At 41.0% G+C, this 25,939-nt stretch overlaps 2 protein-coding genes across 8 annotated transcripts in view; one reads left to right on the forward strand and one right to left on the reverse strand.

Moving 5' to 3' along the window:
* Positions 1-210: 210 nt before the first annotated feature.
* The window catches only part of PIGC (phosphatidylinositol glycan anchor biosynthesis class C), a 44,020-nt gene continuing 18,291 nt past the window's right edge, over positions 211-25,939 (forward strand). For 2 of the 6 annotated variants that reach the window (XR_004272904.1, XR_004272905.1), the window contains exon 1: positions 211-1,144. Coding sequence is in view for 3 of the 6 variants with exons in the window: in XM_032291688.1 (XP_032147579.1) it covers positions 2,492-3,385 (894 nt within the window). In the remaining 3 variants the exon portion in view is untranslated. Of the gene's footprint in view, positions 1,145-1,174; positions 1,456-2,253; positions 3,728-25,939 lie in introns of those variants that run through there. The other 4 variants (XM_032291688.1, XM_032291689.1, XM_032291690.1 and 1 more) reach the window with 4 other exon arrangements.
* The window catches only part of DNM3 (dynamin 3), a 549,446-nt gene continuing 544,436 nt past the window's right edge, over positions 20,930-25,939 (reverse strand). Inside the window, exon 22 of one of the 2 annotated variants that reach the window (XM_032291679.1) lies at positions 20,930-21,115. In XM_032291679.1, the coding sequence (XP_032147570.1) occupies positions 21,079-21,115 (37 nt within the window). In that variant the 3' untranslated portion in view covers positions 20,930-21,078. The remainder of the gene's footprint in view (positions 21,116-25,939) is intronic. The other variant, XM_032291682.1, reaches the window with a different exon arrangement.

A 25,939-nucleotide genomic window follows, 5' to 3' on the forward strand; every position in this document is an offset into this window, starting at 1 on the left:
AGGCTGGCCTCACTAAGCCAAGGAATCTTGTCAAACTTTGGAACAGAAGCCTAGAGGGAAATAGAGATCATTTTTACGGAATGTATCACACTTGAACATTGCTCTCATTATGATGGCCAAAGCCAGCTAACAGGAACCATATAGTAAACACATTACAAAACATTTTTATATTTTATATTTAACTCTTTAGCCATCTCATAAAGTAGCCAAGTGCAAATAGTGTCATCTCCATTTTACTGACGAAGAAATGAAACGTCAATGTGATCTGACTTGAGTCACAGAGCTAGTAAATGGGTCATGTTTTCTAACTTTTGTTTCCAGTGTATCCTGTGTTTTACCACATCCCTTTGTTTCTTTATTACCTCCATCTGTTTATACATCCTTTAATATTTCCGTGAACTCACTTGAATTAGCAATCTTCTCCTCACCCCTCTTAGGAGGTAAAGAGGAAAAAACGAAGCTTTGAAGTTATAGACAACTGGATATTGATCTCTGTTCATCTACTTCCCAGGTGCCTGTCTTTGGACAAATACAACTTATCTAAGCCTTAGATTTGTCCTCTTTGAGAGGGGAGATGATATAATCAGTGTAAAGATCAATGCACAAAAAGGAGAGTTTCATGAGAGCAGCAATTTTTGTGTTTCATTCACGGCTGTATCATGAGCACCCCAAACAAGGCTTGCTACCTGCCGGCATTCAGCCAGTATCTGTGGAATGAAGGCATGGATGCAGGGAAGTCCCTAGCTGAGGGCCTGACTTAATAAAAGGAGCGCAACGAAAGTGGCCATTATCTCTCACCTACTGGCCCAGCCTCTTTACCTGTCCCTCTCCTGCTTTACCCAGCCCTTCAGATGGCACATCCCGTTTTGCTGTAGGGCATTGCTGGGGATTTGCTTTCCTAGGTTTAGAGCGTTCGGGTTTAGGCCGATCTTCAGGAGAGGAGCCTGGAGGTCTCTGAGCAGCCAGGAGAGGGCAGCAGCCTCGCCGCGGTGGCTCAGGCCGGGGCAGGGCACCCTCGCGGAGGAGATTGCGGCGGACCCGGAAGTACTCGGCCACAGTCGCATCCCCGGCACGCCGGCGGGGGAAAAAGGCTGAGCGCACCGCCCCCCAACCCAGCTGCACATCCCCAGGAATTCTCGGGCAGGTGGGTTCCGTGTAATCGTCAGTGTTTCCGGGGCTCCTTCTCTGCTGTCGCCCGCAGGCCTAAGGCTGGGTGAGGGGCGGCGGTGGGAGTGGGAGACCCGGAGAGTGATGGCGCGCCCCTGGGGTCACCTTATCCTATCCTGTCCCCTCCCAACCCCACTTTGCGGGCGGGCGCTGCCCTTTTGGGCGCCGCAGACCCTCCAGCCCCGGCGGCAGCCTTGAGAATCCTGGGCTGGGATCCCCGCAGCAGAGAGGCGGGTAACGGTGTCTGGCTTGCCAAGCAACACTTGGGGTCTTCATGGCAGAAGTTAGGTGGGGCAGTATGAAATTTTTTTCCTCTAATTTGCCAGATGGCTGTGGTGTTTCTGATTCTTAGTTTTCTCATTGTGAAAAAGGGATGATTATCTTCTTCAATCCTCGAAAGAGTTTCGCCGTTTTGAGTAGAATGATAGCTCTTTAAAGTATGCTAAGCTCAGCTAATGGAAGAAAAGTCTAGTTTTTTTGAGTCTTTGATTTTGGCTAAATAAACTATAGCACTCGTATCTTTCTGTATAGTGCAGCTTACTATTTATTGCCTTTGGATTGGTAACTTAAAAAATATAAACAACATGCCTTTGAGAACCAATAACAGCTATGGATATTATCCCTATAAATTTACACAGACGCAGATATAAGCATGCAGTGTGATATACCTGAGGGGTATGTGAACCAGTGAGTTATGAACTGGTTTAGAGGGAAATACAATGTGAGACACAGGATTTGGGATAAAACTGGTTTGAATGCTGGCTCCGCTCTGTTACCTTAGGGCAAAGTTACTTAAACATCTTGAATCTTAGCTTTTTTGCTAAAGCAGGACTAATACTAACTTGCATTGTGAGGATTAAGTGAAAGAAGATACATAAGGCACTTGGCACATAGTAGGCACTCAATAAGTGATAGCTAACAGATGTATATTATTATTCAAGGAATTACAGTTTTCAAATCTGAAATGCAGTTTCAATATCCCAAATTGATAAGGTGATAACCACATACATTTTGCTCAGACTTTTAGTAAACTGAATGATTTGACTTTAACTCAGTACTACCCTTGACCTTTCACAACTTTCACAGCTTCACAGTCTCTCTTTTTCTAGGAACTTGGCTGTGTTGTCCTGCCTCAGAGACAGACTCATCTGTTGTAGGACTAGCCTGGGTTGCTGCCTTTGAAAACAAGGAAAGTTCAGTAGAACATCAGCCACAGCGTGGAATTTCCAGGGAGGTCTCATTTCAAAACTTCATAAAGAACAGGAGCCACCTGGACTTCTGTGAGGGCAATGATTAAACTGGCCTGAGTTTGAATGAAAGGATAATGTGTGCCCAACCTGTAACTAACACCAAGGAGGTCAAGTGGCAGAAGATCTTGTATGAGCGACAGCCCTTTCCAGATAACTATGTGGACCGGCGGTTCCTGGAAGAGCTTCGGAAAAACATCCATGCTCGGAAATACCAATATTGGGCTGTGGTATTTGAGTCCAGTGTGGTGATCCAGCAGCTGTGCAGTGTCTGTGTTTTTGCAGTTATCTGGTGGTATATGGATGAGGGTCTTCTGGCCCCCCATTGGCTTTTTGGGACTGGCCTGGCTTCTTCACTCATTGGGTATGTTTTGTTTGATGTCATTGATGGAGGTGAAGGGCGAAGGAAGAGTGGGCAGACACGGTGGGCTGACCTGAAGAGTGCCCTAGTCTTCATTACTTTCACTTATGGGTTTTCACCAGTGCTAAAGACCCTGACAGAGTCTGTCAGCACTGACACCATCTATGCCATGTCAGTCTTCATGCTGCTAGGCCATCTCATCTTTTTTGACTATGGTGCCAATGCTGCCATTGTATCCAGCACACTGTCCTTGAACATGGCCATCTTTGCTTCTGTGTGCTTGGCATCACGCCTTCCCCGGTCCCTGCATGCCTTCATCATGGTGACATTTGCCATTCAGATTTTTGCCCTATGGCCCATGTTACAGAAGAAACTAAAGGCATGTACTCCCCGGAGCTATGTGGGGGTCACACTGCTTTTTGCGTTTTCAGCCTTGGGAGGCCTGCTGTCCATTAGTGCTGTGGGAGCCGTACTCTTTGCCCTTCTGCTGGTATCTATCTCATGTCTCTGTCCATTCTACCTCATTCGCTTGCAGCTTTTTAAAGAAAACATTCATGGGCCTTGGGATGAAGCTGAAATCAAGGAAGACTTGTCCAGGTTCCTCAGCTAAATTAGGACATTCATTACATATTAAGGCAAGCTGATAGACTAGCCTCTTAACTAGTATAAAACTTGAAGACAGAGTTCCATTCTGGAAGTAGCATGTCATTGTGGTAAGAGAATAGAGATCAAAACCAAAAAATGAACCAAAGGCTGAAAACAAGGAAAAGTTGGTAGAACGTCAAACGCAGCATGGAATTTCCAGGGAGGTCTTATTTCAAAACTCCCTGGGTCGTAAGGGAGCTCATTCTTTCTATTATTTTGTGGATGAAAAAACTTTCTGGGGCTCTCTTGAATTACACACTGTAACATATGAAGTGATGTGTTTTCTATTAAAAAAATAACACATTCATCAAGTTGTCTCATGATTTTTCCATAAATAGTAGGCAGACAGAAGAGCATGAAGAGTGAAGAGAGAATGTGTGTGTATGTGTGTGTGTGTACGTAAAGTCACTTCTCTCTACCCTTTTCAGTGTGCTAATGCTCACTCTGATTTATCTAGGGCTCAAATCCTAGAACACAGGATGCTATGTTCAGTTTTGTTGCCCAAGATCACAGAATTGGTTACTTAACCTTGACTCAGAGTTTCTACTTTGTTCTTAGGGAAGCTTATACACAACTAATTACAAAGGAGAGTGTGATATGTCATAATAAGCAGAATGCTAGGGGGAATTCAGAAACTGGAGATAAATTTCAGCTGGAATAATTAGGAAATACTTATGAGAGGAGGTGACATTTGAGCTTAGTCTTGGAGGATAGGGGAGACAAGTAGGCAGATGACGGTTTTAGGGCAATGTGGTGAAGGCCTTTAGAGGCCAGGTCAGTAATGGAAGCAAGTGGAACTGGCATACTTTGTGTGACTGGTGGCAACTGTGAACAACTATGGAGATGTCCAATGTAGACAACTGCTACTGTGCTCCAACTGATAGTTTCTATTCACAGTTTGTGCCTAGATTTAGACCCTTAGAATTCCAGATAGGATTCTAAATGAAATCCCAGTAACTGTATATCTGATTTTTAATATGAAATCTGACTTGTATATTCTGTCTCAAGTTTAAATTAATCAGATAATGGGGAGCAATCCAGCTTGTCTAAGGAGGAAATAAATTATCAAATCTTAGTCAACAACTGTTCTGTGTCTCAGTCTTCATCTGTAAAGTGGAAAGAAAAGTACCTCTAGAATTGTGGTAAATGGGATCTATGCAAAATGCTTTTAAGAATTCCTGACACAAAACACTATGTATGAGCATTAACACTATGTAATAGTACTAATGTATTAGGTGTTATTGACATGTAAGAAAACTTGAAGAGAGCAAAGATAAGGTGCCAGATGCAGCAGGTACCTCCTGGGATAGGTGGTCATTCCTGTGGTAACTGATTTGGGGCAAGTTTCTGTATTGTCCTTTTATCAGTAGGAATTAATTTCAAATCAGAAATTTTGTCAGGGAGTGGAATTCCTAAAAAGTAACGTTTTTATTTCTCTGAACATAAATGTCTCAAAAAATGGCTGGGACATGATTTTGAACTAGTGTCTTCAGCTCTTGTCATCTCACTTTCAGAGTTTTATTTGGACAGATGCATATTGTGTTTTATGGTAAAAATTGGTGGTTTGCTGTAAGGTCAATTGGACTGCTTTCTATGTCCAAGGACACTGGCCAACGAGGAGAGAAAGGTTTCAGCAACTAACCTGTGGAGCCCAAAATATCTGTCCACTGCCTGCTCCTGGTTTGGCTTCATGTCTCAAAAGAGACGTGCCTCATAAAGATTCTATAGTCCATATCAGGAACAGGGCTAGGTGTTGGTGGTTGAAGATAGTAAAGAGTTCTATGAAACTGTAGTTTTTGTTTATCTGTATTAATACATTTACTTGAATGCATTTGTGATTGTCCAGGGAACTCAGGTAGCAACTGTGCATGTCGGTGACCAGAAAGTTTCTGAAACTTTCAAGAATAGTTCCTTGGTGGGATGACAATATGTCTGCACTATCATTTTCAGCTTTTCCATGTCACACTTTATAGTATTTGGAGTCACTCAGTCCCTGATCTTATACAATTTTGTGGTTGTAGAAATTCATTGTGGAGGTTGTGGGAGACGGAGAGTTGTGGGATAGATGCAAGGTCGAAGGGTGAGGCAGCAGACTTAATTAGGATAGAAAAGTGGTGGCTGTGGGGAGAAGGTTATTACGGCTAGAATGAACAGTATGTGCCAGAGTGCATAGGACCTGATGCATCCTGGCAGTGGAGAACAGCCACATATAAGTGTGTATATATAGACATATACACACACATGAAGTATGTATACCATTCACATATATGTGTATCAATATCTGTCTATATACAGGCATACCTTGGAGAAACTGTGGTTTGGTTCCAGACCACTACAATAAAGCTAATGTCACAATAAAGCAAGGCACATGAGTTTTTTTGTTTTCCAGTGTGTATAAAATTTATGTTTCCTTGTAAAGTGTGCAGTCACACACTTTATAGACTTTATTATAAAATAAATCATGTGCGTAGCACATGGTGCTATTTGATAGCATTTTACTAAATGCATTTATGTCTAAAAAGTATGCATACCCTAACTTAAAGGTGCTTTTTTGCTAAAAATGCTAACAATCATCTGAGCCTCCTGTGAATCAGAATCTTTTTGCTGGTGAGGGTCTTGCCATGATGTTGATGGCTGCTGACTGATAAGGGTGGTGGGTACTGAAGGCTGGGGTGGCTGTGGCAATTTCTTAAAATAAGACAACAATGAAGTTTGCTGCACCTATTGACTCTTTTTTTGAAGGCCGATTTCTCTGTAGCACATGATGCTGTTTGATAGCATTTTATTCACAGTAGAACATATTTCAAAATTGGGGTCAACCCTGTCAAACCCTACCACTGCTTTATAACAATTTCATGTCATATTCTAAAAACATTGTTATTTCAACAACAACAGTGTTCACAGCATCTTCATCAGAAGTATATTTCATCTTGGGAAACCACTTTCCTTGCTATTCATAGGAATCAGTTTCTCATCTGTTCAGTTCTATCATACAATTCCAGCAATTCAGTCACCACTTCTAGTTCTCTTGCTATTTCCATCACATCTGCAGTTACTTGCTCCACTGAAGTATTGAACCTCTCAAAGTAATCCATGAGGGTTGGACTCAGCATCTTCCAAACTCCTGTTAATGTTGTTATTTTGACCTCCTCTCACAAGTTACAAATGTTCTTAATGGCAGTGCCTAGATCCATCAGAGGAATCACTATCTATGGCAGCTATAGCATTACAAAATGTGTTTCTTTTTTTTTTTTTTTTTTTTTGAGACGGAGTTTCGCTCGTTACCCAGGCTGGAGTGCAATGGCGCAATCTCGGCTCACCGCAACCTCCACCTCCTGGGTTCAGGCAATTCTCCTGCCTCAGCATCCCGAGTAGCTGGGATTACAGGCACGCGCCACCATGCCCAGCTAATGTTTTGTATTTTTAGTAGAGACGGGGTTTCACCATGTTGACCAGATGGTCTCGATCTCTTGACCTTGTGATCCACCCGCCTCGGCCTCCCAAAGTGCTGGGATTACAGGCACAAAATGTGTTTCTTAAATAAGACTTCAAAGTCAAAATTACTTCTTGATCCATGGGCTTCAGAATGGTTGTTGTGTTAGCAGGCCTGAAAACAAATTTTAAATGGACAGTAATATCTTGAAAGGAATCTTTTTCTGATCAGTAGGCCCAACACGGGTCTTAAAATACTCAGTATACTGGCCGAGTGTGGTGGCTCACTCCTGTAATCCCAGCACTTTGGGAGGTCAAGGCAGGTGGATCACGAAGCCAGGAGATCAACTCCATCCTAGGTAACACAGTGAAACCCTGTCTCTACTAAAAACAGAAAAATTAGGCGGGCGTGGTGGTACGCTCCTGTAGTCCCAGCTACTTTAGAGGCTGAGGCAGGAGAATCGCTTGAACTCAGGAGGTGGAGGTTGCAGCGAGCCAAAATCGTGCCATTGCACTCCAGCCTGGGTAACAGAGCGAGACTCTGTCTCAAAAAAAAAAAAAAAAAAAATTCAGTATACCATGCAACAGATGTGCTGTGTGTGGCTATCCAGGGTTTGTTGTTTTACTTATAGAGCATAAGCAGAGTAGATTGAACGTAATTTTCAAGGGCCCGGGGATTTTCAGAATGGTAAATGAGCTTTGAATTCAAATCACCAACTGCTTTAGCTCCTAATAAGAGAGTCAGCCTGTCCTTCGAAGCCAGACATTGATTTCTCTTTAGCTATGAAAGTCCTAGATGGCACATTCCAGTATCCAGCTGTTTTATCTACATTGAATATCTATTGTTGAGCGTAGGTAGCTACTTTCGTCAGTGTTCTTGGATAACTTGCAGCTTCTGTATCAGCACTTGCCGCTTCACTTTGCACTTTTATGTTACAGAGATGGCTGCTTTCCTTAAACCTCATGAATCAACCTTTCTTAGCTTCAGACTTTTCTTCTGCAGCTTCCTGTGGTCTCTCAGCCTTTGTTAAATTGAGAAGAGTTAGGATCTTGTGAATTATGCTTTGGCCTAAGGGAATGTTGTGACTGGTTAGTCTTTTATACAGACCACTAGAACTTTATCTGTATTAACAATAAGGCTGTTTTAGTTGCTTATCATGGGAGTGGCACTTTTAATTTCCTTCAATAACTTTTGTTTTATATTCACAACTTGGCTAACTGTCACAAGAGCCCTGGCTTTCAGCCTGACTTGACTTTTGACATGTCTTCCTCACTAAGCTTAATCATTTCTACTTTTGATTTAAAATGAGAGATGTGCAACTCTTCCTTTCACTTGAACAGTTAGAAGCCATTGGAGCGTTATTAATTGGGCTAAATTTGTTACTGTTGTGTCTCAGGAATTAGGGAAGCCTGAGAAGAGGGAGAAAGACAGAACAGCTGGCCAGTGGAACAGTCGGAGCACACACACATTTATCCACTAAGTTTGCCCTCTTATAAGGGTATGGTTTGTGGTACCCCAAAACAATTACAATAGTAACACCAAAGATCACTGGTCTGATCCCAGATCTGCATAACAGATAATTAAAAAGTTTGAAATATTGTCAGAATTACCAAAATGTGACACACGAACATGAAGTGAGCATGTGCATTTGGAACAATGGCACTGACAGACTTGCTTACCACAAGGTTGCCACAAACTTTCAATTTGTAAAAAATGCAGTACCTGGCTGGGAGCAATGGCTCACACCTGCAATCTCAGCACTTTAGGAGGCTGAGGTGGGAAAACTGCCTGAGCCCAGGAGTTCAAGACCAATCTAGGCAACAAAGTAAGACTCCCCCGTCGCTACAAAAAGTTTAAAAAATTAACTGGAGGTGGTAGTGCATGCCTGTGGTCCCAGCTGCATGAGAAGCTAAGGCAGGCAGATCTTGAGCCCAAGAGGTCAAGACTGCAGTGAGCTGTGTTTGCATCACTGCACTCCAGTATGGGCAACAGAGCAAGACCCTGTCTTTAAAAAAAAAAAAAAAAAAAAAAAAGTTTAAGAAAAATTGCAAATAAAAAATTTCATTAAATGTGTTGTTAAGAAAATGTCTTGGGAGGCCAAGGCAGGCAGATCATGACATCAAGAGATCAAGACCATCCAGGCCAACATGGTGAAACTCTGTCTCTCCTAAAATACAAAACTTAGCTGGGTGTGGTGGTGCATGCCTGTAGTTCCAGCTACTCGGGAGACTGAGGCAAGAGAATCACTTGAACCCAGGAGGTGGAGGTTGCAGTGAGCCAAGATCATGCCACTGCACTTCAGCCTGGCAACAGAGCAAGATTTCGTCTCAAAAAAAAAGAAAGAAAGAAAGAAAGAAAAAGAAAGAAAGAAAAAGGAAATGTCAAGCAATCCAGAGCCCTGTGTGCTGCCATTAGAAGGATGATGAGGCTCACCTGCGGCATGCCTCTTTGGCTGCTGCTGGCACAGGGATTCACGCCAAGAAGACAATTGGTATAAAGTAGTATGATAGTTGTCTGGGAAGTTATTCATCACTTAAATTCAGTGATCTAAGTCTCTTATATTTAAACCACACTGAAAGGGTGCAAGTAGAATATTAATGATTTATATTTTTAGAGAATACTGTGGTGTGTATGGGAAAAGGCGAATGGTGAGGAGGAAAAGTTTATAGTAGCAATGGAATTAAATCCCAGCCTGCCAAATCCTTGCCTGCATAAGAAACTGTCTCCGCTTCTCCCTCTGCACCCCTTCCTCCCAGCTCTGCTTCTTATCACTCTAAGTTACAGATAAGGCTGGAGAGTGGTGTGGCAAGTGAGATCAAGGGGAGAGGAATGGGGAGGCACCTTTGCTCACCCCTCCAAAATCATGCCAAGGATTAAAGTTGGTATGGAAGGGATTGAGGAGAGGTAGAGCTATAGGATGACAGGTGCACTTTATTTTGTTACATGATGCAGCTGATTTATGAGTGACATGTAACTAGAAGGCATGTGCATCTGGCTGTAGCAACATGCATGGTGGTTCTGTGTGGATATCATATTGGTGTCAGTAAACTTTTGAGAAATACTTTGGCCAGCTGGCTTACACTGTGGATTTAATAATTCATACTGAGCATATAGAGGATGCATATTGCGCCATCATTTACATCCTCTAAGCCAAAAGCTCAAGGATAAGAAAAAGAAAACAAGTCAGCAGAGGGCATCAGTTACACAATTATACAAAATTTCAAACCCATTGAATTTAGAGAAAAAGAGCTGGGACACAGTGCCATCTTGTGGAAGTTATTAATTTCCCTTTTTATAATGAAATGCAATTAGAGCCTTGAAATTCTTGCTGAATTGTGGTTTGGGAAATAACTACACCTGAATTATCGAGTCCGAGGTCTCCATAAATTCAGGAGGTAAATAGCATACTGGGGTTTGATAAATAATAGCACCTGTATTTCGGAGCACCCAACGCATGTGGGGTAATCTGCTATGCATGTTATATACAAATATATATATGTATATATATATATATTTCTTATGACGATCCTGTAAGAGGTTTTATTTCCATTTTACAGTGGAGGAGACTGAGACACAGAGTGGGTTAAGTATTGCCTAAGACTACATTACCAGCTTGGGCTAATACTTTGCTTTTCTTACACAAAGTCTGTGCTTGTGCCTGAATTGCACCCAGGACTAAACGATAATGGTAGGCAGTTGCTTTTAATGCTTTGTCAAATCCCTCATCATTCCCTTTATCTCTTATTCTTTTCCCCCAATATCCAACAAAATATTTAGTGTCTATATAGGCCTCTCTCTACTCACTTTCTACCATTCAGATTTTTATAATGTGTGGCTTCAGGAATTTATTGTCAATAAATATTTTTTGAGCACTTACTGTATGACAAATACTGTTCTGTGTGCTTGGAATATGTCTATGAATGAAAAGGACAACAAAGTTTCTTGGTCCAGTAGAGCTTACATTATAGCAGGAGGAGACAGATACTAAACATAAATGGAAGGAAGTGCCATGGAAAAAAGAAAAAAGTGGCATAGTATTAAATAAAGAGGTCAGAATAGGTCTCATGGAAGAGATAACCTTTAACCAAAGACTCGAAGGAAGTGAGGGAATAGTTCAGATTCCCTGGGGAAGAGCATCCCAGTCAGAGGGAAGAGCTGCTGCAAAAGCATTGAGCAGGAGAATACTTGGCATGTGTGGGGAATAGCAAGGAGTGGCTGAAGTGGAGTGAGCAACAGAAGATGAGGTAATGTGGGAAGCTACATCATGTATGACACTGTAAGCTATTAAAAGGATTTTGGCTTTTACTCTGAGATGGGAGCCATTGGAGGATCATGGAGAAAAAGAGGATACATATTTTGAAAGGCTCATTCTGGTTGCCAGGGGACAAGAGTAGACACAGGAGGAAGCATTAGGAGGTTCTTGCAGTAATCCAAGCAAGGGATGATGGTGGCTCAAAACAGAGGATGGCAGAGGAAGTGGTGGAAAATAGTCATATTCTAGATATAATTTGAAAGTAAAGCCACTGGGGCTACCTGATGTATTAGATGTAGAGTGTGAAAGAAAGATAAGGGTTGTAAATTAAGATTTTTTTCCCCCGAACAAACTGAAATATGGATATGCCATTAATTGAGATGGGGGCAGAGGGATGGCAACTGGAGATTTTTGGGAGGAAGATTAGGAGTTTAGATTGGGGCATGTAGGGTAGGAAATGTCTTGAAGACATTCAGCCTGAAATGTTCAGTAGGGAATAGGAAAATGAGCTCGAAGTTTGAGAGAGAGGTGTGAAATTGAGATATAAATTTGAGATTTGTTGATAATATACATGATATTTAATGCTGTGAGACTGAATGAGATCACCAAGGAAATGAGTATAGAAAGAGAAGAGGACCAAGAACTCAAAAGTAAAACGTTGAGGAAAAGCAGCAGCAAAAATATTTTGACAGCAAAACCACTGCGGCAAGTGGAAAATCAAGAGAGTTCTGTGTCCTGGAATCCAAGTGCTGAATGTGTCTCCGGAGGAGTGGGTGATCAAATGTGATCAGATAAAAACATGATAAAGCAAGTAAGACAACTGAAAATCGACCTTCACATTTAAAAGAGCAGGTTTTTGTTGGAGTGCTGGGAATAAAAACCTGTTTGGTGTGGGTTTAAGAGAGAATAGAAGAGAAATTTAGCAGCAAGTACAGACAGCTTTATAGTTTCGCTTTAAAGGGGAGCCAGGAAATAGGACAGAAACTGAAAGGGAAAGTGAAGACCAAAAAAAGATAGCATGTTTGTACCCTGATTGGAATGAAATGGTAGAGAGTTGATAGTTGATGGTGTGAGAGAGGAAACAATTGCTGGGGAAATATTCTGGAGTACGTAAGTGCACAAATGCAAAGCCTAGCTCTTGACAAGGACAGGGATGGTTATCTATGGGAACAAGTGGGAAGACAGAGTAGAGGAATACTGGTGTTAGTAAATGGGTAGGTGTGGTGATGAGATTCTTTGGGAGTTTTTTTCTGATTGCTTCAATTTTCTCAGGGAATTTGGAGGCAAGGAATCAGCTAAGAGTGAGGATGGGGGAGTGAGAGAAAAGGTGTGAAACAACTTAGGACATTGGGAGAGTGAATGAACTAGGGATGCTTAGTATAACTGGTTGGCAGTATTAAGGGTTCATTTGAGTATGGTGGTGATTAAAGTCAAACCAGTTATTCTAGCTTTGTGTCTTTGCTTGTGTGTGTGCTTTCCAGACCATGTGCAGTTACATGGGTGCAAACCAGAGTAGGTAGTTAGATTTACCCAGAGTGGTGGTTTCAGCAAATTGAGAGAAGGGCAAGGAGATAGGTTTATATGCATGGGCATGATAATAATGATGGGCCATGGAATTTAAGTTGGACCAGGAGAGTGAGCCTTAAGAAGGGTGAAGGACAGAGGGATGAGGGACAGCAAAAAGGTCAATGGATTGGAGGTCCAAGAGATTAAAACAATAGAAGTAGGCTAGAAAGATAGGATGTAGAGATGAGAGAGTGGGAAAAGACAAGGTTTTAGTTTTGGAAATGAGTAGCTGAGATAGAGTGGAGAGCAAGATCATTGCAAGATCTCACTACTTAGCACTCAAGTAGAAGAAATGAAAAGATCATTGAAAGAGCGAAGTCAAGAAATGGAGAGGCAGGATGGGGGTGGATTACCAACAAACAAATGAAAATATTCAAGACTTAAAACAGGAGTCTCACTGCAGGGAGTGACAGTGAAACCGGAGCTAAAATCATTAAGAAGTAAGGGAGAATGAATTGGGCTTTGGTAGTTAAAAGCAATATGTAGGGTCGTGTGTGCTATAATCTGATGCCATGAGGGTCAAAGGTTTTTAGGGAGGAGGAAGGAAGAATGGTCTGAAAACAGAAAATGAGGATAACTGTCTCACTTCAGGCTTAGCAGTGTGAGGGCTGTGGGAGACAAGCTGCCACCTTTGAAAATGATGCAGTGCTTTTGGAGAAACTCTAGTTTGTTAGAGTAAGATTCTGAAGTGCATATCCAGAGAATAGGTTAAAGATACAGGGAATTTTGTTGATCATGGGCAGTGAATTATAGAGGGGACAGTGGAAGGGTTACAGAAGTTTTGGGAGAAATGGGAGGACAGAATAGGAACATACAGAACTGCATGGAAATTAGTGTGGAGGATGACCCAGAAGTCCAGGGGTTCTTGGATGATTGACACAGGCTGGGATAAAGGGTTAATGATATAAGTCCCAGTAAGTATAAGGCAGATAGTGGTAGTGAGCATGTGAGTGGGTGGGTAGGGAGCCGTCAATTTTGAGGGCTTCCTCTTTCCCTTGAAGGAGGTATGTTCTCAGAGTATAGGCCTTGTCACATCCTCACGAGCATATTATTGCTCCCTGATGGGATTAATGTGCTAAATCTCTGGGCGCTGTGCATTTTGACAAGGACCTTTTGGGGATAATGTCACAAACTTCCTCAGAACAGTGCAAACTTTCAATAGCAAGCAGTGTCATTGTAGTGTTCTAAAAATTTGATCAGAGCTTAGGTGAGAGCCAGGGTTTGACCAACATTCTGTGGAAAGTTGGGCCTGATAAGGCATACTCCATTGGCCACCAAGAGGGCTCAGGAGAACTCAGCTGCAGGGAAGAGGCAGAATAGAAACAGCTGAAGGCTGGTTGGGGCATGCAAGCTTAGACCATGCCTATATTTTCTGCTTTTTTTTCCCTTTTGTAACTCACAGATGCTATCAATGTTGGTTTGCTAAACTTGACAAACAACAACAATCATCAACAAAATTAAAACACCATTTTCCTCCAGGTATGTTACTGTGATTAATGAGATAATTCCCCAGAGGTGGGGGTAGTCAGGAAGCAGCCACTTCCCACAAGTCTGGCAACACTATTTGGTTCTTCCTCCTCATGCCCATCAGGTAATGCAGGGGCAAAAGTACCCAAGGAAAGGGCTTAGAAAGACAAATGGCCTTTTCTGCCACCAATTGGCACCAACTGGCATTGAGAATCAAGTGACATCCAGTATGAGCCTAAGATCTTCTGCCCTAAACAAAGCGGCTCTGTAATTCTTTGACCATAATGCTATTAGAATGATGGGACACATCGATTTTGCCAATGCTGAAGTCCCTCAGGCTCCTGTGAAACCTGGTTCAAGAGGAGCTGCTTCTGATTTACAAGCTCTGTTGGCTCACTGCTCGGCACTCCAGGATGGCCCTATGGCCTTGTGCCAGGCCCAAGTGATCTTCGGACTCTGGTCAGTGAGAACAGTGTGGGCCTCCTACTCTTTTTAAGTTGCAAAATAAAATAGATCCTTAAGGCATTGAGCAGATTTTGTGGATGTAGCTGAGAGTATTTTTGTCTTTAAAAGAAAAAAATAGGCAGAAGGAACCATCTCTTTGCTCTAACTTGCTGTCCATTGCTTTCTGAGTGTACCCTCAGAGACAACAACAAAGAGGCCAGGCACGGAGGCTCACACCTGTAAACCCAGCACTTTGTGAGGCTGAGGTGGGCCCGTCACTTGAGGTCAGGAGTTTAAGACCAGCCTGATCAACATGGTGAAACCCCATCTCTATTAAAAATACAAAAATTAACTGGGTGTGGTGGCAAGGGCCTGTAGTTCCAGCTACTCTGGAGGCTGAAGCATGAGAATCGCTTGAACCCAGGAGGTGGAGGTTGCAGTGAGCCTGGATCATGCCACTGCACTCCAGCCTGGGTGACAGAGTGAGACTACATCTTAACAAAACGAAACAGAAAAAATGAGAAGGTAATATAGCCCCTAAATGCCTGAAAGGCTAATTTTTTGATAATGTTATGTGGAACATCAAAATACTTCGTTGGTAGCTGTTTTGAAAGGCAGAACCCACATTAGTGACTTCTTGGCTACTACCTTGAGGATTCTTAGGACTCTTTGGTCTTCCGGGGCCTGCTGAGGCTTTCTTTACAATCTACTCATGGCTCATGTTCATGAGGTTCATTGAAGATATGAACCGGGGCTGAAAACTAGGATGTGATATAATGTACTGTAAAATTTGGTTTGATTAAAAACCGAGTGTGGGAGTAGGAGTTTATAGTGTTGACATAACCAGTAGCCTGCCACCTAGTCTGATCTTAATATGTTGACAGTATTTAGATTCAATAGTAACTTGTAGCATCAAAAACAATAATAAAAACCAACATTTACAGATAGTCTCTGACATACAATGGTTCAACATAGAATTATTCTTTCGTCCCCTCTATGTATTTTCAAACAGCCTGGCTTCCAGCTCACTAATTCTTTCTTCTGCTTGATCAATTCTACTAAAAGCCTCTGATGGATGCATCCTTCAATATGTCAATGGCATTTTTCAACTCCAGAAATTCTACTTGATTCTTTTATTTCAATTTCTTTGTACATTTATTTGATAGTATTCTGAATTCTCCCTCTGTGTTATCTTGAATTTTTTTGAATTTCTTCGAAACAGCTATTTTGAATTCCTTGGCTGAAAGGTCACAGTCTCCATCATTTCAGTATTGGTCACTGATGCCTTATTTAGTTTGGTGAGGTCATGTTTTCCTGGATGGTCTTATGCTTGTGGATGCTTGTCAGTGTCTGGTCTTGGCTTGTTTGTGCCTGTCCTTCTTGGGAATGTTTTCCAGGTATTTGAAGGTACTTGGGTGTTATGATCTACGTTTTTGGCCACTGTAGCCATATCTGCATTAAGGGATATCCCAAGCCCAGTAACACCGTGGCTATTGCAGACTCATAGAGGTACCACCTGGGTAGTCCTGGATGATATCCAGAAGAACTGTCTAGATTACCAGTCAGATACTCTTGTTCTCTTCCTTCACTTTTTTCCAAACAGAGTCTCCCTTTCTGTGCTGAGCTGCCTGGAGCTGGGGGAGGGGTGACACCAACGTCCCTGTGGCCACCATCACTGGGACTGCCCTGGGTCAGACCTGAAGCCAGCACAACACTGGGTCTTGCCCAAGGCCCACTGTAACTATTAACTGGATACCATCCGTTTGCTCAAGCTCCTAGGGCTCTACAATCAGCAGGTAGCAAAACCAGCCAGGCTATGTCCTTTTCTTCAGGAGCTCAAGTTCCCTGGGCCATGGGTAAGTCCAGAGATGCTGTCTGGGAGTCCGTGCCTGGAGTTGGAAACTTTAGAAATCTACCTGGTGTTGTATTCTACTATGGCTGACCTGGTGCCAAAACCCCTGAAGTCCTTCCCATCCTTCCCTCCCCTTCCCCAGGCAGAGGAGTTTCTCCTCATGTCTAACAGCAGCACAGGCCCACGAGGAGTACTACTGGGATACTGCCTATGTTCACTTAAGGCCCGAGGGCTCTTCTGCCAGCATGTGGTGGATGCTGCCAGGCCTGTGACTTACCCTTCAGGGCAGTGGGCTCCCCTCTCCCAGAATAGGTCCAGAGATACCATCCAAGAGCCAAGGACTAGAATCAGGGACCCAAAGAGCTGGCTTAGTGCTCTTTCTCACTGTGGCTGAGCTGGCACCTAAGCTCAGACAGAGTCCCCTTTATTCTTCCCTTTGCCTTTTGGGTCACATCTGAAGCCAGTGCATCTCAGAGTCTCACCTGAGGCCATGCTATGTACTATTTGGCTACTGCTACTGATTATTCGGGGTCCAAAGGCTCTTTATTTAGCATGTGATGAAATCTGCCATGACTGGGTCCTTCCTTTCAAGGCAGTGGACTCCCTTCTGGCCCAGGGTGTGTCTAGAAATGTCATCCAAGAGCAAGGGCCTGCAATGGGGGCCTCAGGATTCTTCCCAGTGCCCTATCCTACTCTGGCTGAACTTGTATCCAAGTTGCAAGACAAAGTCCTTTTCACTCTTCCCTCTTCTCTCCTCAAGCAAAGGAAGGGGTCTGTTTTGGAGCCATAAGCTGTGTTGCCTGGGGTTGGGGTAGGGGTGACATAAGCACTTAGCCATCCTGGCTGGTGTCTTACTAGATTGTGTGCTCCCCAGTTCACTGGCTGAGCCCAGCACAGCACTAGGACTTGCCTGGGAGTTGCAGTTGTTGTGGCCCGGACAGGCTTTCAAGTTCGTTTAGGACCTCAGACCACTTTAGCCATGGTGGTACAGCTAGCCGAAACTCAGTTTCTGAAAGCTGGGATGAGCAATTCTCCTCTGGCTAGGGGTGGTCTAAATGCGCCCTCTAATGGCAACTGCTGAGTTCTGCCCAGTGTCAGCAGCACTGAATTCTAGGCTCCCACAATTGCTGTGCTCTCCCTCCAAGTGCACAGATTCTCTCTCCACACTGTGTGGCTGCTGCCAGGGGATCGGGGAGAGGTGGTGTCAGCAGTTCAAGATTGTCTTTCTTACCCTCTTTAGTGCTTCTTTCAGCAATATGAAGTTAAAACCAGGTACTGTGATCACTCACCTGATTTTTGGTTCTTATGAAGGTGTTTTTTTGTGTGTGTAGATAGTTGTTAAATTTGGTGTTCATGCATGGAGAACAATCAGTGGAGACTTCTCTTTGAACATCTTGCTCTGCATCCTCCCCAACTTAGGATTTTTTTACTTTACCATGGGTTCATCAGGGTATTGCATACATTTTTGACTTACAATATTTTCAACTTGTGATGGTTTATTGAGCTGTAACCCCTACATTAGTCATGGAGCACCTATGCTATGGTAATGGAGGCAGCTAGTATGTCGCTTTAAATAGGAAACATATAGTGCTACAGTGTCATAAGCTCAATGTGATTTATTCAGATTTAAGCCGTAGTAATTATAAAAGTCTATACAAATTTTTTCTTTCTCAGCAACCTTAACTTCCTGTGACTGAGGGTCATTGTTTTAAATGCATTCACAGTTGAGAAGGTTTACTTCAGAATCTCAGGAAACTGCACTAAAGAATCTGGTATCGATTTTCTGAGGATTTTTAAAAAATCATACTTAATGCTGAGTTATAAAAGATATTGGCAAGTACAACTTTTTTTTTCAAACTGCAGTATAAAGAGCATTTTAGTTTATCATGTCCCAAACCCATTAAAAGTATCTTCACCTGTAACTGAACATCAGATGTTATTTCCTTACCTCCTTTTGGCTTTCAACTTCTAGGATGTCTGTTGAAACACCCCTCAATATTTATGTGGCCTCCAAGACTTACAAACATTTACCAGGGAAGCCACATAAGGAAAGGACTGGAAGTTTTATTTATTTTTTTTCCTACCTTTAGTTCTCTTCTTTCCATCTTTCATACCTTTAGATGTTCTGAGTTTTTCTAGCTGGAGACTGGGGAGACCTAGCGCCCTCACTGTGGCCAGTGGAAGACTGCTGTGGAGAACCTGAATCCAAAGCGTTTTTGTTAGGACACAAAGTAAAGTAAACAGGCCACTTTACAATTTCAATACCAGTATGCCTTTTTCTCTATCAATACCTATGTGATTTAGACCTTGAATCATATAATTCCATTCAGAATGAAAAATTCAGTTTCTGATTGGCTGAAACGAGTTCTAGTATTCCTTTCTTTGTCAGAAGTCAAAATCACCATGTTCTGGAACATTAGTGTGTGTTGGGTAAAGTTGATAATAGGATGCTAAAACTCAAATAGCTGCTTGAGTACTGAAGTTGGAACAATTCTCCCTGGAAAGACAACCAAACTTTTCTCTTATTATAGCACTACATTGTAATTCCTTATTTAGCTATTTTGTAAGCTACTTTTATTCGTTACTTCTCTGGTGCTCCCAGGGTCTAGGACATTATAATGAATTCAAGAAATGTTTGATGCATAAAGGAATGAAAATATATAAGGAATATGTTTATTAGAGGCATAATAGTTTGGCTCTTCCTGACTATCCTGAGTTATGATTAACTTTGAAGAAAGGAGTAATTTTTCAACTCTATTAAACATGAGGCATGGAGGTGGAGGTAGGAGGAGTTGGGGAAAGGTACATTATGAAACATAGAAACACTATTTACTAAATACATATTAACAAACCTTAGCATAATTTAATTTCATTCCAGGCTGCCCCCTTATCCCTTTCCCCTACCCTCTTTTATCTTGCCTGTAGAATGCAAGGAAGGGAACATACTTCTTTGTTAAAGAAAAGTAAAGTTATCATTTCATTCTGTTATGACTTTCCTTCTCATCATTCATCAGGTCAATTTCAGTTTTAGACATCTAAACTGTGTAACACTGCATATAAAAATAAGTCCATGTTTAAGACAAAATGAATTGAAGAAAACCTTCTCTTTGACAACTTCTGTTTTTATGTGGAGATGTGGTATGAAATCATCTAGGTACATTTTGTCTATTGGAATGAAGAACACTATCCAATAAGAATATTGATTTAAAGATCAAATGCCTGGAAGATGGGAAGGGAAGGACAAAAGACTTCATGCTGTGTGCTATTTTGCCTCAACTCAATCCCTTCCTGCTATACAAGAGCTTCAGCTGATGCTTTGGTTTGCAGCCTTTGAACTTTCTTAGTTGCCACTGATTGTAAGTGGTAGTCACAGGACTCGGGATACAACTAAAAAATGTAACATGCCATAGGAATATTTAAACCAAGAAACTGATTTTTCATTTTTGAGTGGAGAACCCAATCCTTAAAAAAAAAATTGTGGTCTAAAGAAAGAGCATTACTAATGAGGACTCTCCCTTTTACAATTGCGGGTTCCTACCCACATCTTCCACATACCTCTTTTGCCAGGGCTTACCTAGGTCAGATGTGAAGTAAATAGAACTGATGAATGATTCTTTGACTCTCTTGTCTTGTAGTTTTCTATCTTAATATGCTGAAAGGGAGAACATTCAGAGTGATCTCATTTGAGAAGGATTACTTTTAAGTTCCAATTTAGGCCACGTACATTCAAAAAATAAAATTTGAATTAAATCTCAAACCTTTGGGAAGGCTTCAGATCACATATTTGGTGAAATTTACTATATTACCTTAATAATAAACATTTTATTTAGATACATCTTTGGGATGCTTGTTAAAAATTATAGTTTAAATTTTTAGTGTTAGAATTACCATTTGAGGATAGAGGAATAAAAAAAGTTCCTTTTTCCTTCAGACTTATATGGATTCCCTTTTTCTCATGCTTTACTGACATCATGAAGAGTTTTTCTTCTCAAAGTGGCAACATTTCCTTGCCTTACTTTTTTTCTGAATGATATGGTTTTTCTTCCTTGAATTTGCCATATAGAATTTATGAGGTTTATGTGTTTTAGCCCTACAGTTTCTTCCATGATCTTACATTTTATCTCCTACAAGAGTGTTTAGAAAAACAATAAGAATTTGTTATAGAAAAAAATATTTTCTAAAAATATTTTGGTGCAATAAGAAGTAAAAATGGGATTCCTGGAGATGGATTGAAATTATTTAGTCTCTGTGTCTTTTCTAGACATCCATAAATTTTCTTTTTCTTTTTATTCTTCTACTGGACAGAAATTTCACTTGAAGATAGATTATTAGTCTCTACCAAAGACCATCTTAAATCACAATTGCTTTAAGAACATTTGGATTAAGCTCCTTAAAAGAACACATAATATATCCACCTTACCTTGTTTTAGTTGAAACACATTCTTTTTTAAATTTAGATCTTCTTTTAAAAAAAAGAGAAATAGAGCACACTTCATTTTTATATAGAATAAACTTGGTTTTTATTATAGACATGGATGAAAAATAAAAGTTTTTATGTACATATGACATATAGTGCAAATGAATAGCTTTTAAATACCATGGATAGGCATGTTGCTGAAAACAAAAGGAGATGAATGATGGGGGTTAGGATGGTCGTCCTGGAACTGCAGGAGGGGGTCGCCTAGTAAAAACAAAACAAAACAAAGTAACAAAAAGCAAAACATGGATGCAGAGGAAGAAAACAATATTTAAATTATAAAATAAACCTTAAAAATAGCATGAAAAAATAGCTCACAAAAGTCAATTTCAAATCACACATAAAAACATGCAGACGTGCAAGGGAAATGAAAGGACATCACATGGCTAAGTTAGCAGTTCCCAGGACTTTTCCTGACTATTAGCAATGTGCTAGCTATGAGCCATTTTGAGCTCACTCAAAAAGCTTCTTATTTTGCACCGTGGAATGACAAGTCCATGTACTCTTAGGAGAACTGGGACTAGTCCCAGAGCCAGATACCTTTATAACTTGCATATTTGATTCCCAACCCTGATTTTGTGACACTCAATTATTTCCAAAGATTTCAATGAGTATTGTGATATCTCCATAGGGGGAGAGGGAGTTGATGTAGACAATGGCAGGTGAAATTTTTTTTAAGTGAGGTAAATTAGAAGGTGTCAAGAGATTAAATGAGCAACATAATCACAATGCAGGGAATGCCAGAGGTTGATCTCAGAAAAAAAGGATTTGTAAATCAGAATTTGCTCCAGGTGAGTAGTCCTGATGTGTAATAGCCTGGATTTAGGCCTAGAGAAACTAGGAGGTTAGGTCTGGTCCATGGGGACCCCAGGATTTTCTAGGAATTTCCTCTGTCTAAGAGCTAGGTATAACTGTAATTCTGATTTATTCTGAAGTGGGCCCAGGGCAAATGAAATCTGGTCGGCTGGATCTTTCTCCATTTCCCTGGGCTGGCTTGCATTTCATCAAACCCACGGATAATGAAATGAGGGTCTAAGTTGTGCTTCATTTGACATCAGCGTTTCTGGCGTTCAGCAGAGAGATGATTTGCAGCTAGAGAAAATACAGTAAATGCTACATTGCAATGAACAGCTTTCCGTCTGGTTTCTGGCAGAAGTCTATACTTTTAATTTCCCCTTTCTGACCAAATCGTTAACGAACTCCACATTATAGCAAGCTGTATAATGGTGAGGTTATCTCAAGACCCTACTCTCTTTGACTTCTTATCCATGTATTCAACAACATACTCACTTCCATCCTATTCTTGTAACACTTCAGTGAGTGGAGCAATGAAGTCTATAAAAAACAAACACAGAAAAACTTCTTTTTCATTTTCTATGAGATGTTAATGGAGCCAAATGGACTGCTCTATTTCTGGGCAGTGGTAAAAATGATCTTACCTTCCCCAAAGTCCAAAATCAATTTTTCTTCAGCCCACTTTAAGCTGGCTACACTAAAGGGGCCTCTCATCCATTTAAATGATGGAGAACTTGTTGTTGGTACCTAACCTTTCAACTGCGGGGCCGGGGCAGGGGCTCGAGGGTCTGCAAAGCTTTAGCTTTAGAGATGCAGGTAATGGCTATCCCTGGTGTTTCCATGAAGAAAGTGTAATTAAATTTCTGTAGAGCTCAATAAGATTTATCACCTGCCCAGAAAACAGAAACTATTTTTGAGTTCTGAAGGGGCTTTAGAACACTTTAATTACCTCAGCAGGGTGGGGAGGTGAGCCATTAAACTGAACAGCAAGTCCGCAGTGCTAAAGGGACATTCTGTTAGCATATGCCAAAACACTTTCCTGTTTGAGCTAGTTTGGTGTTCTGATCGAGCAACAGGATCCGAAACTTTATGTCTTGGAATATATTCCACTGACAGCTAGAATGTTTGCTTGAAACATCAGGGTGACATTTATATCCTCAGACAGCTTTTTCTTTCATGTTAACTTTAGTGTATCTAACCTTCCTCTCATTGCTGAAAAAGCATTGTTGATGATGACACCATTTACTGGGTCAAAGTTAGTTCTACTGAGGATATGGGCAGTTGGGTTTTTTGCTCTTTCTTTTGCAGAATTTTTATATTATACAGTGGCGAAATGCTTAAAGGCAAATGCTGCAAATATTTGAGCTTTTTACATGTAGAGCTACAAAGGTACCTCATATAATTACCACTTCCATATGAAAGTTGCAGTACTAATTTGGAATACTGAATTGCTAACAAATTCTTAAGCTCTTCATACTAGTATTCAGCATATAAACACATCTACCTAATCAAGATTATAGTTTCAGGTTATATTTTCTTAAGCATTCTGAAAAATAACTTCAAAGCAGAATGTTTTGGCCAAAACAGGTAAAGGAGATTGGAAATGCTGTATCTGGAACATGGGTATAAGTCATATGTAAAAGACTCAATTATTAACAAGAATGATGAATTATCCACATTCTCCTGGCTCTATGTCAACGCTGCAATTTGGTCTTATGGTGACATTCTTCTGACAAGGTCTCTTATGAGGTCTTCCTTATAGCTTTTTTCTTTTCTGTTAAAATCTTCTTTCTTTTTTCTTTTCTGTTAAAATCGCACAAAAAAGGCTGGGTACAGTGGCTCATCCCTATAATCCCAGCACTTTGGAAAGCTGAGGCAGGTGGATCACTTTTTGAAGCTGATGCAGGAGGTCCAGACCAGCCTGGCCAACGTGGTGAAATGCCATCTCTACTAAAAATGCAAAAATTAGCCAGGCATGGTGGCATGCGCCTGTAATCCTAGCTACTGGGGAGGTTGAGGCAGAAGAATCACTTGAACCGAGGAGATGGAGGTTGCAGTGAGCCAAGATCACACCACTGCACTCCAGCCTGGGCAACAGAGTAAGATTCAGTCTCAAAAAAAAAAAAAAAAAAAACTCACAAAAAATTCTGTTTGCTTTTTTGGCCCACCATTTAGGTAAGTTAATAACCCAGGGCAGTGGGTGAGCCTGAAGGCTTGGGAAAGGGAGAAGAGAAAGGCAATAGGAATAGGTATTCTTCAACATTCTTCTCTGATGATTAATCTTAAATCAACCTGGATCCCTTCCTTCACAATAATCTCATGGAGGTAACTTAAAGAATCTCTTTTTTTGGAGAGTCAGAGAGAAAAGGTAAGGTAGAAAATTATCTGAGTCCTACGTAAGTCTCATTAAGACTCAATGCATGTATGTCTCTCAACTGCCTTCAGACCACCTGTTCCTATGTGACTTTCCTCCTTAAGACTCAGAAACTGCTTTGACAAGGTACCAGAGCTCCAGATGAATTGTCCTTAGTTGAGAGCTCTTGTTGCTCTTACATTTGGCATTTTTCTTTTTTAAGAGATGGTGGAGTCCCATTCTGCTCCCCAGGCTAGAGTGCAGTGGCATGATCATAGCTCGCTGTAGCCTCAAACTCCTGAGCTCAAGTGATCCTCCTGCGTCAGCCTCCCTGGTAGCTGGAACTACAGGCATGAGCCACCATGTCCAGCTAATTAAAAACAACAACACTTTTTTTTAAGAGATGAGGTCTTGCTATGTTGCCAAGCTGGTCTCAAACTCCTAGGCTGAACTGATCCTCCTGCCTCAGCCTCCTGAGTAGTCACATTTGATTTTATCATCCAACTTTTTGTTAGTGAGAGTCTGTACTGAGGAAATCATACTCAATGGCTTTTCCTCTGGCTTAAAGCCACTGAAGGAGTTTCCTAAGGTATGTGCCTCAGGACACTAGTTCTGCAGATGTTCTATCGTCAAATAAGTCTGAGAAATATGTAGACATTACTCGTCTCTTGGAGATTCACAATACAGTCTGATTTTAAGGCTTCTGTAAAGTCTTTCAATAAAGAAAGACTTTTAATGTTTCAATAAAGAAACATTTTATTTTTAGTCATTATTTCTCAAGCATATTTGGCCAAAAAACACTTGGTGTATGTGTATGTAAAACTTATTAAGATCTCATGGGATGCACTTTGGGAAATTTTGAATTAAGATTATAGTTTTAGCCAATATCTTTTATATGTATTCTATTATTAGGCTGCCATCACGTAAAATAACACTAGTAACAGGTCTGAAAAGTGGCCATGCCAGGTGTGTGTTGAAGTGCTTTGAAGCAAAGTATGAGGTCAGTCTAACCCAAATACCAAACATGTTTCTCAGTATGAAATTCAAAGTTTCCATCAGAAATACAAAAATCTTGGAAAGAGATTGAGCATATGTTTACACCGGTGCCAGAGCTATTTTAAAACACAAATGAAGAATTGCCAAATAGTTATAATAAGTTTCTTTGTTTTTGGAAATTATCTTTAGAAACTATCCTGAATATATTATTAACATACTTCAAAATCATGCAGTTAAAACAAACAGAACACAAGTATACAGTATGATTCTCATCCAGAATCTTTCTTCCAATAAGAAGCTTCCTTTGAAGGTATAGATGTTCCACTCATGGAAAACATATAGATATGAGAAGGAAATTTCCACAGGAAAGAGTACATTAACACAACAATCTCTTCAGTTCATCTTTTCACAATGAGCATGCCCTGATCATAGAAAGAAAATAAACCAACATCCCTCTCCTCCTTTCCCTTTCTTGTCTTCTGCATTTAGATGGGACAATCTGGAACTATGTCAATTGATAAGGAACTTGTCATCAAAACTCTTGTAATAGAGAATCTTCGTCTATTCTCTGGAAACTCTTAGGACAAAGATGTGTCATTCTTTGATTTTCTGAATACATTCTCTTAAAACTGGGGAAACTGAAGGGGCAAATTCTCCTCTCTATGTCCCATGAACAAATAACAGAGGCTAACTGTTGGGTCAGGAGCTCAAATGTTTGCTATAAGAAATGCCTTCTGTGGAACTAACATTTGGGCACACCATCTTTCCTCCTACCACTGCCCAGGATTTTTTAAAATAAATACTTCCTTTTCAACAGCAAAATGTCATGGTGCTTCCTGGCAACTGTCACATCATACCCTCCAGCTAAGGTTTGTGTCCCTCAA

Source organism: Sapajus apella, unplaced genomic scaffold (assembly GCF_009761245.1).
Source record: "Sapajus apella isolate SASKATOON/1434 unplaced genomic scaffold, GSC_monkey_1.0 scaffold25, whole genome shotgun sequence".
Classification (NCBI taxonomy): Eukaryota; Metazoa; Chordata; class Mammalia; order Primates; family Cebidae; genus Sapajus; species Sapajus apella.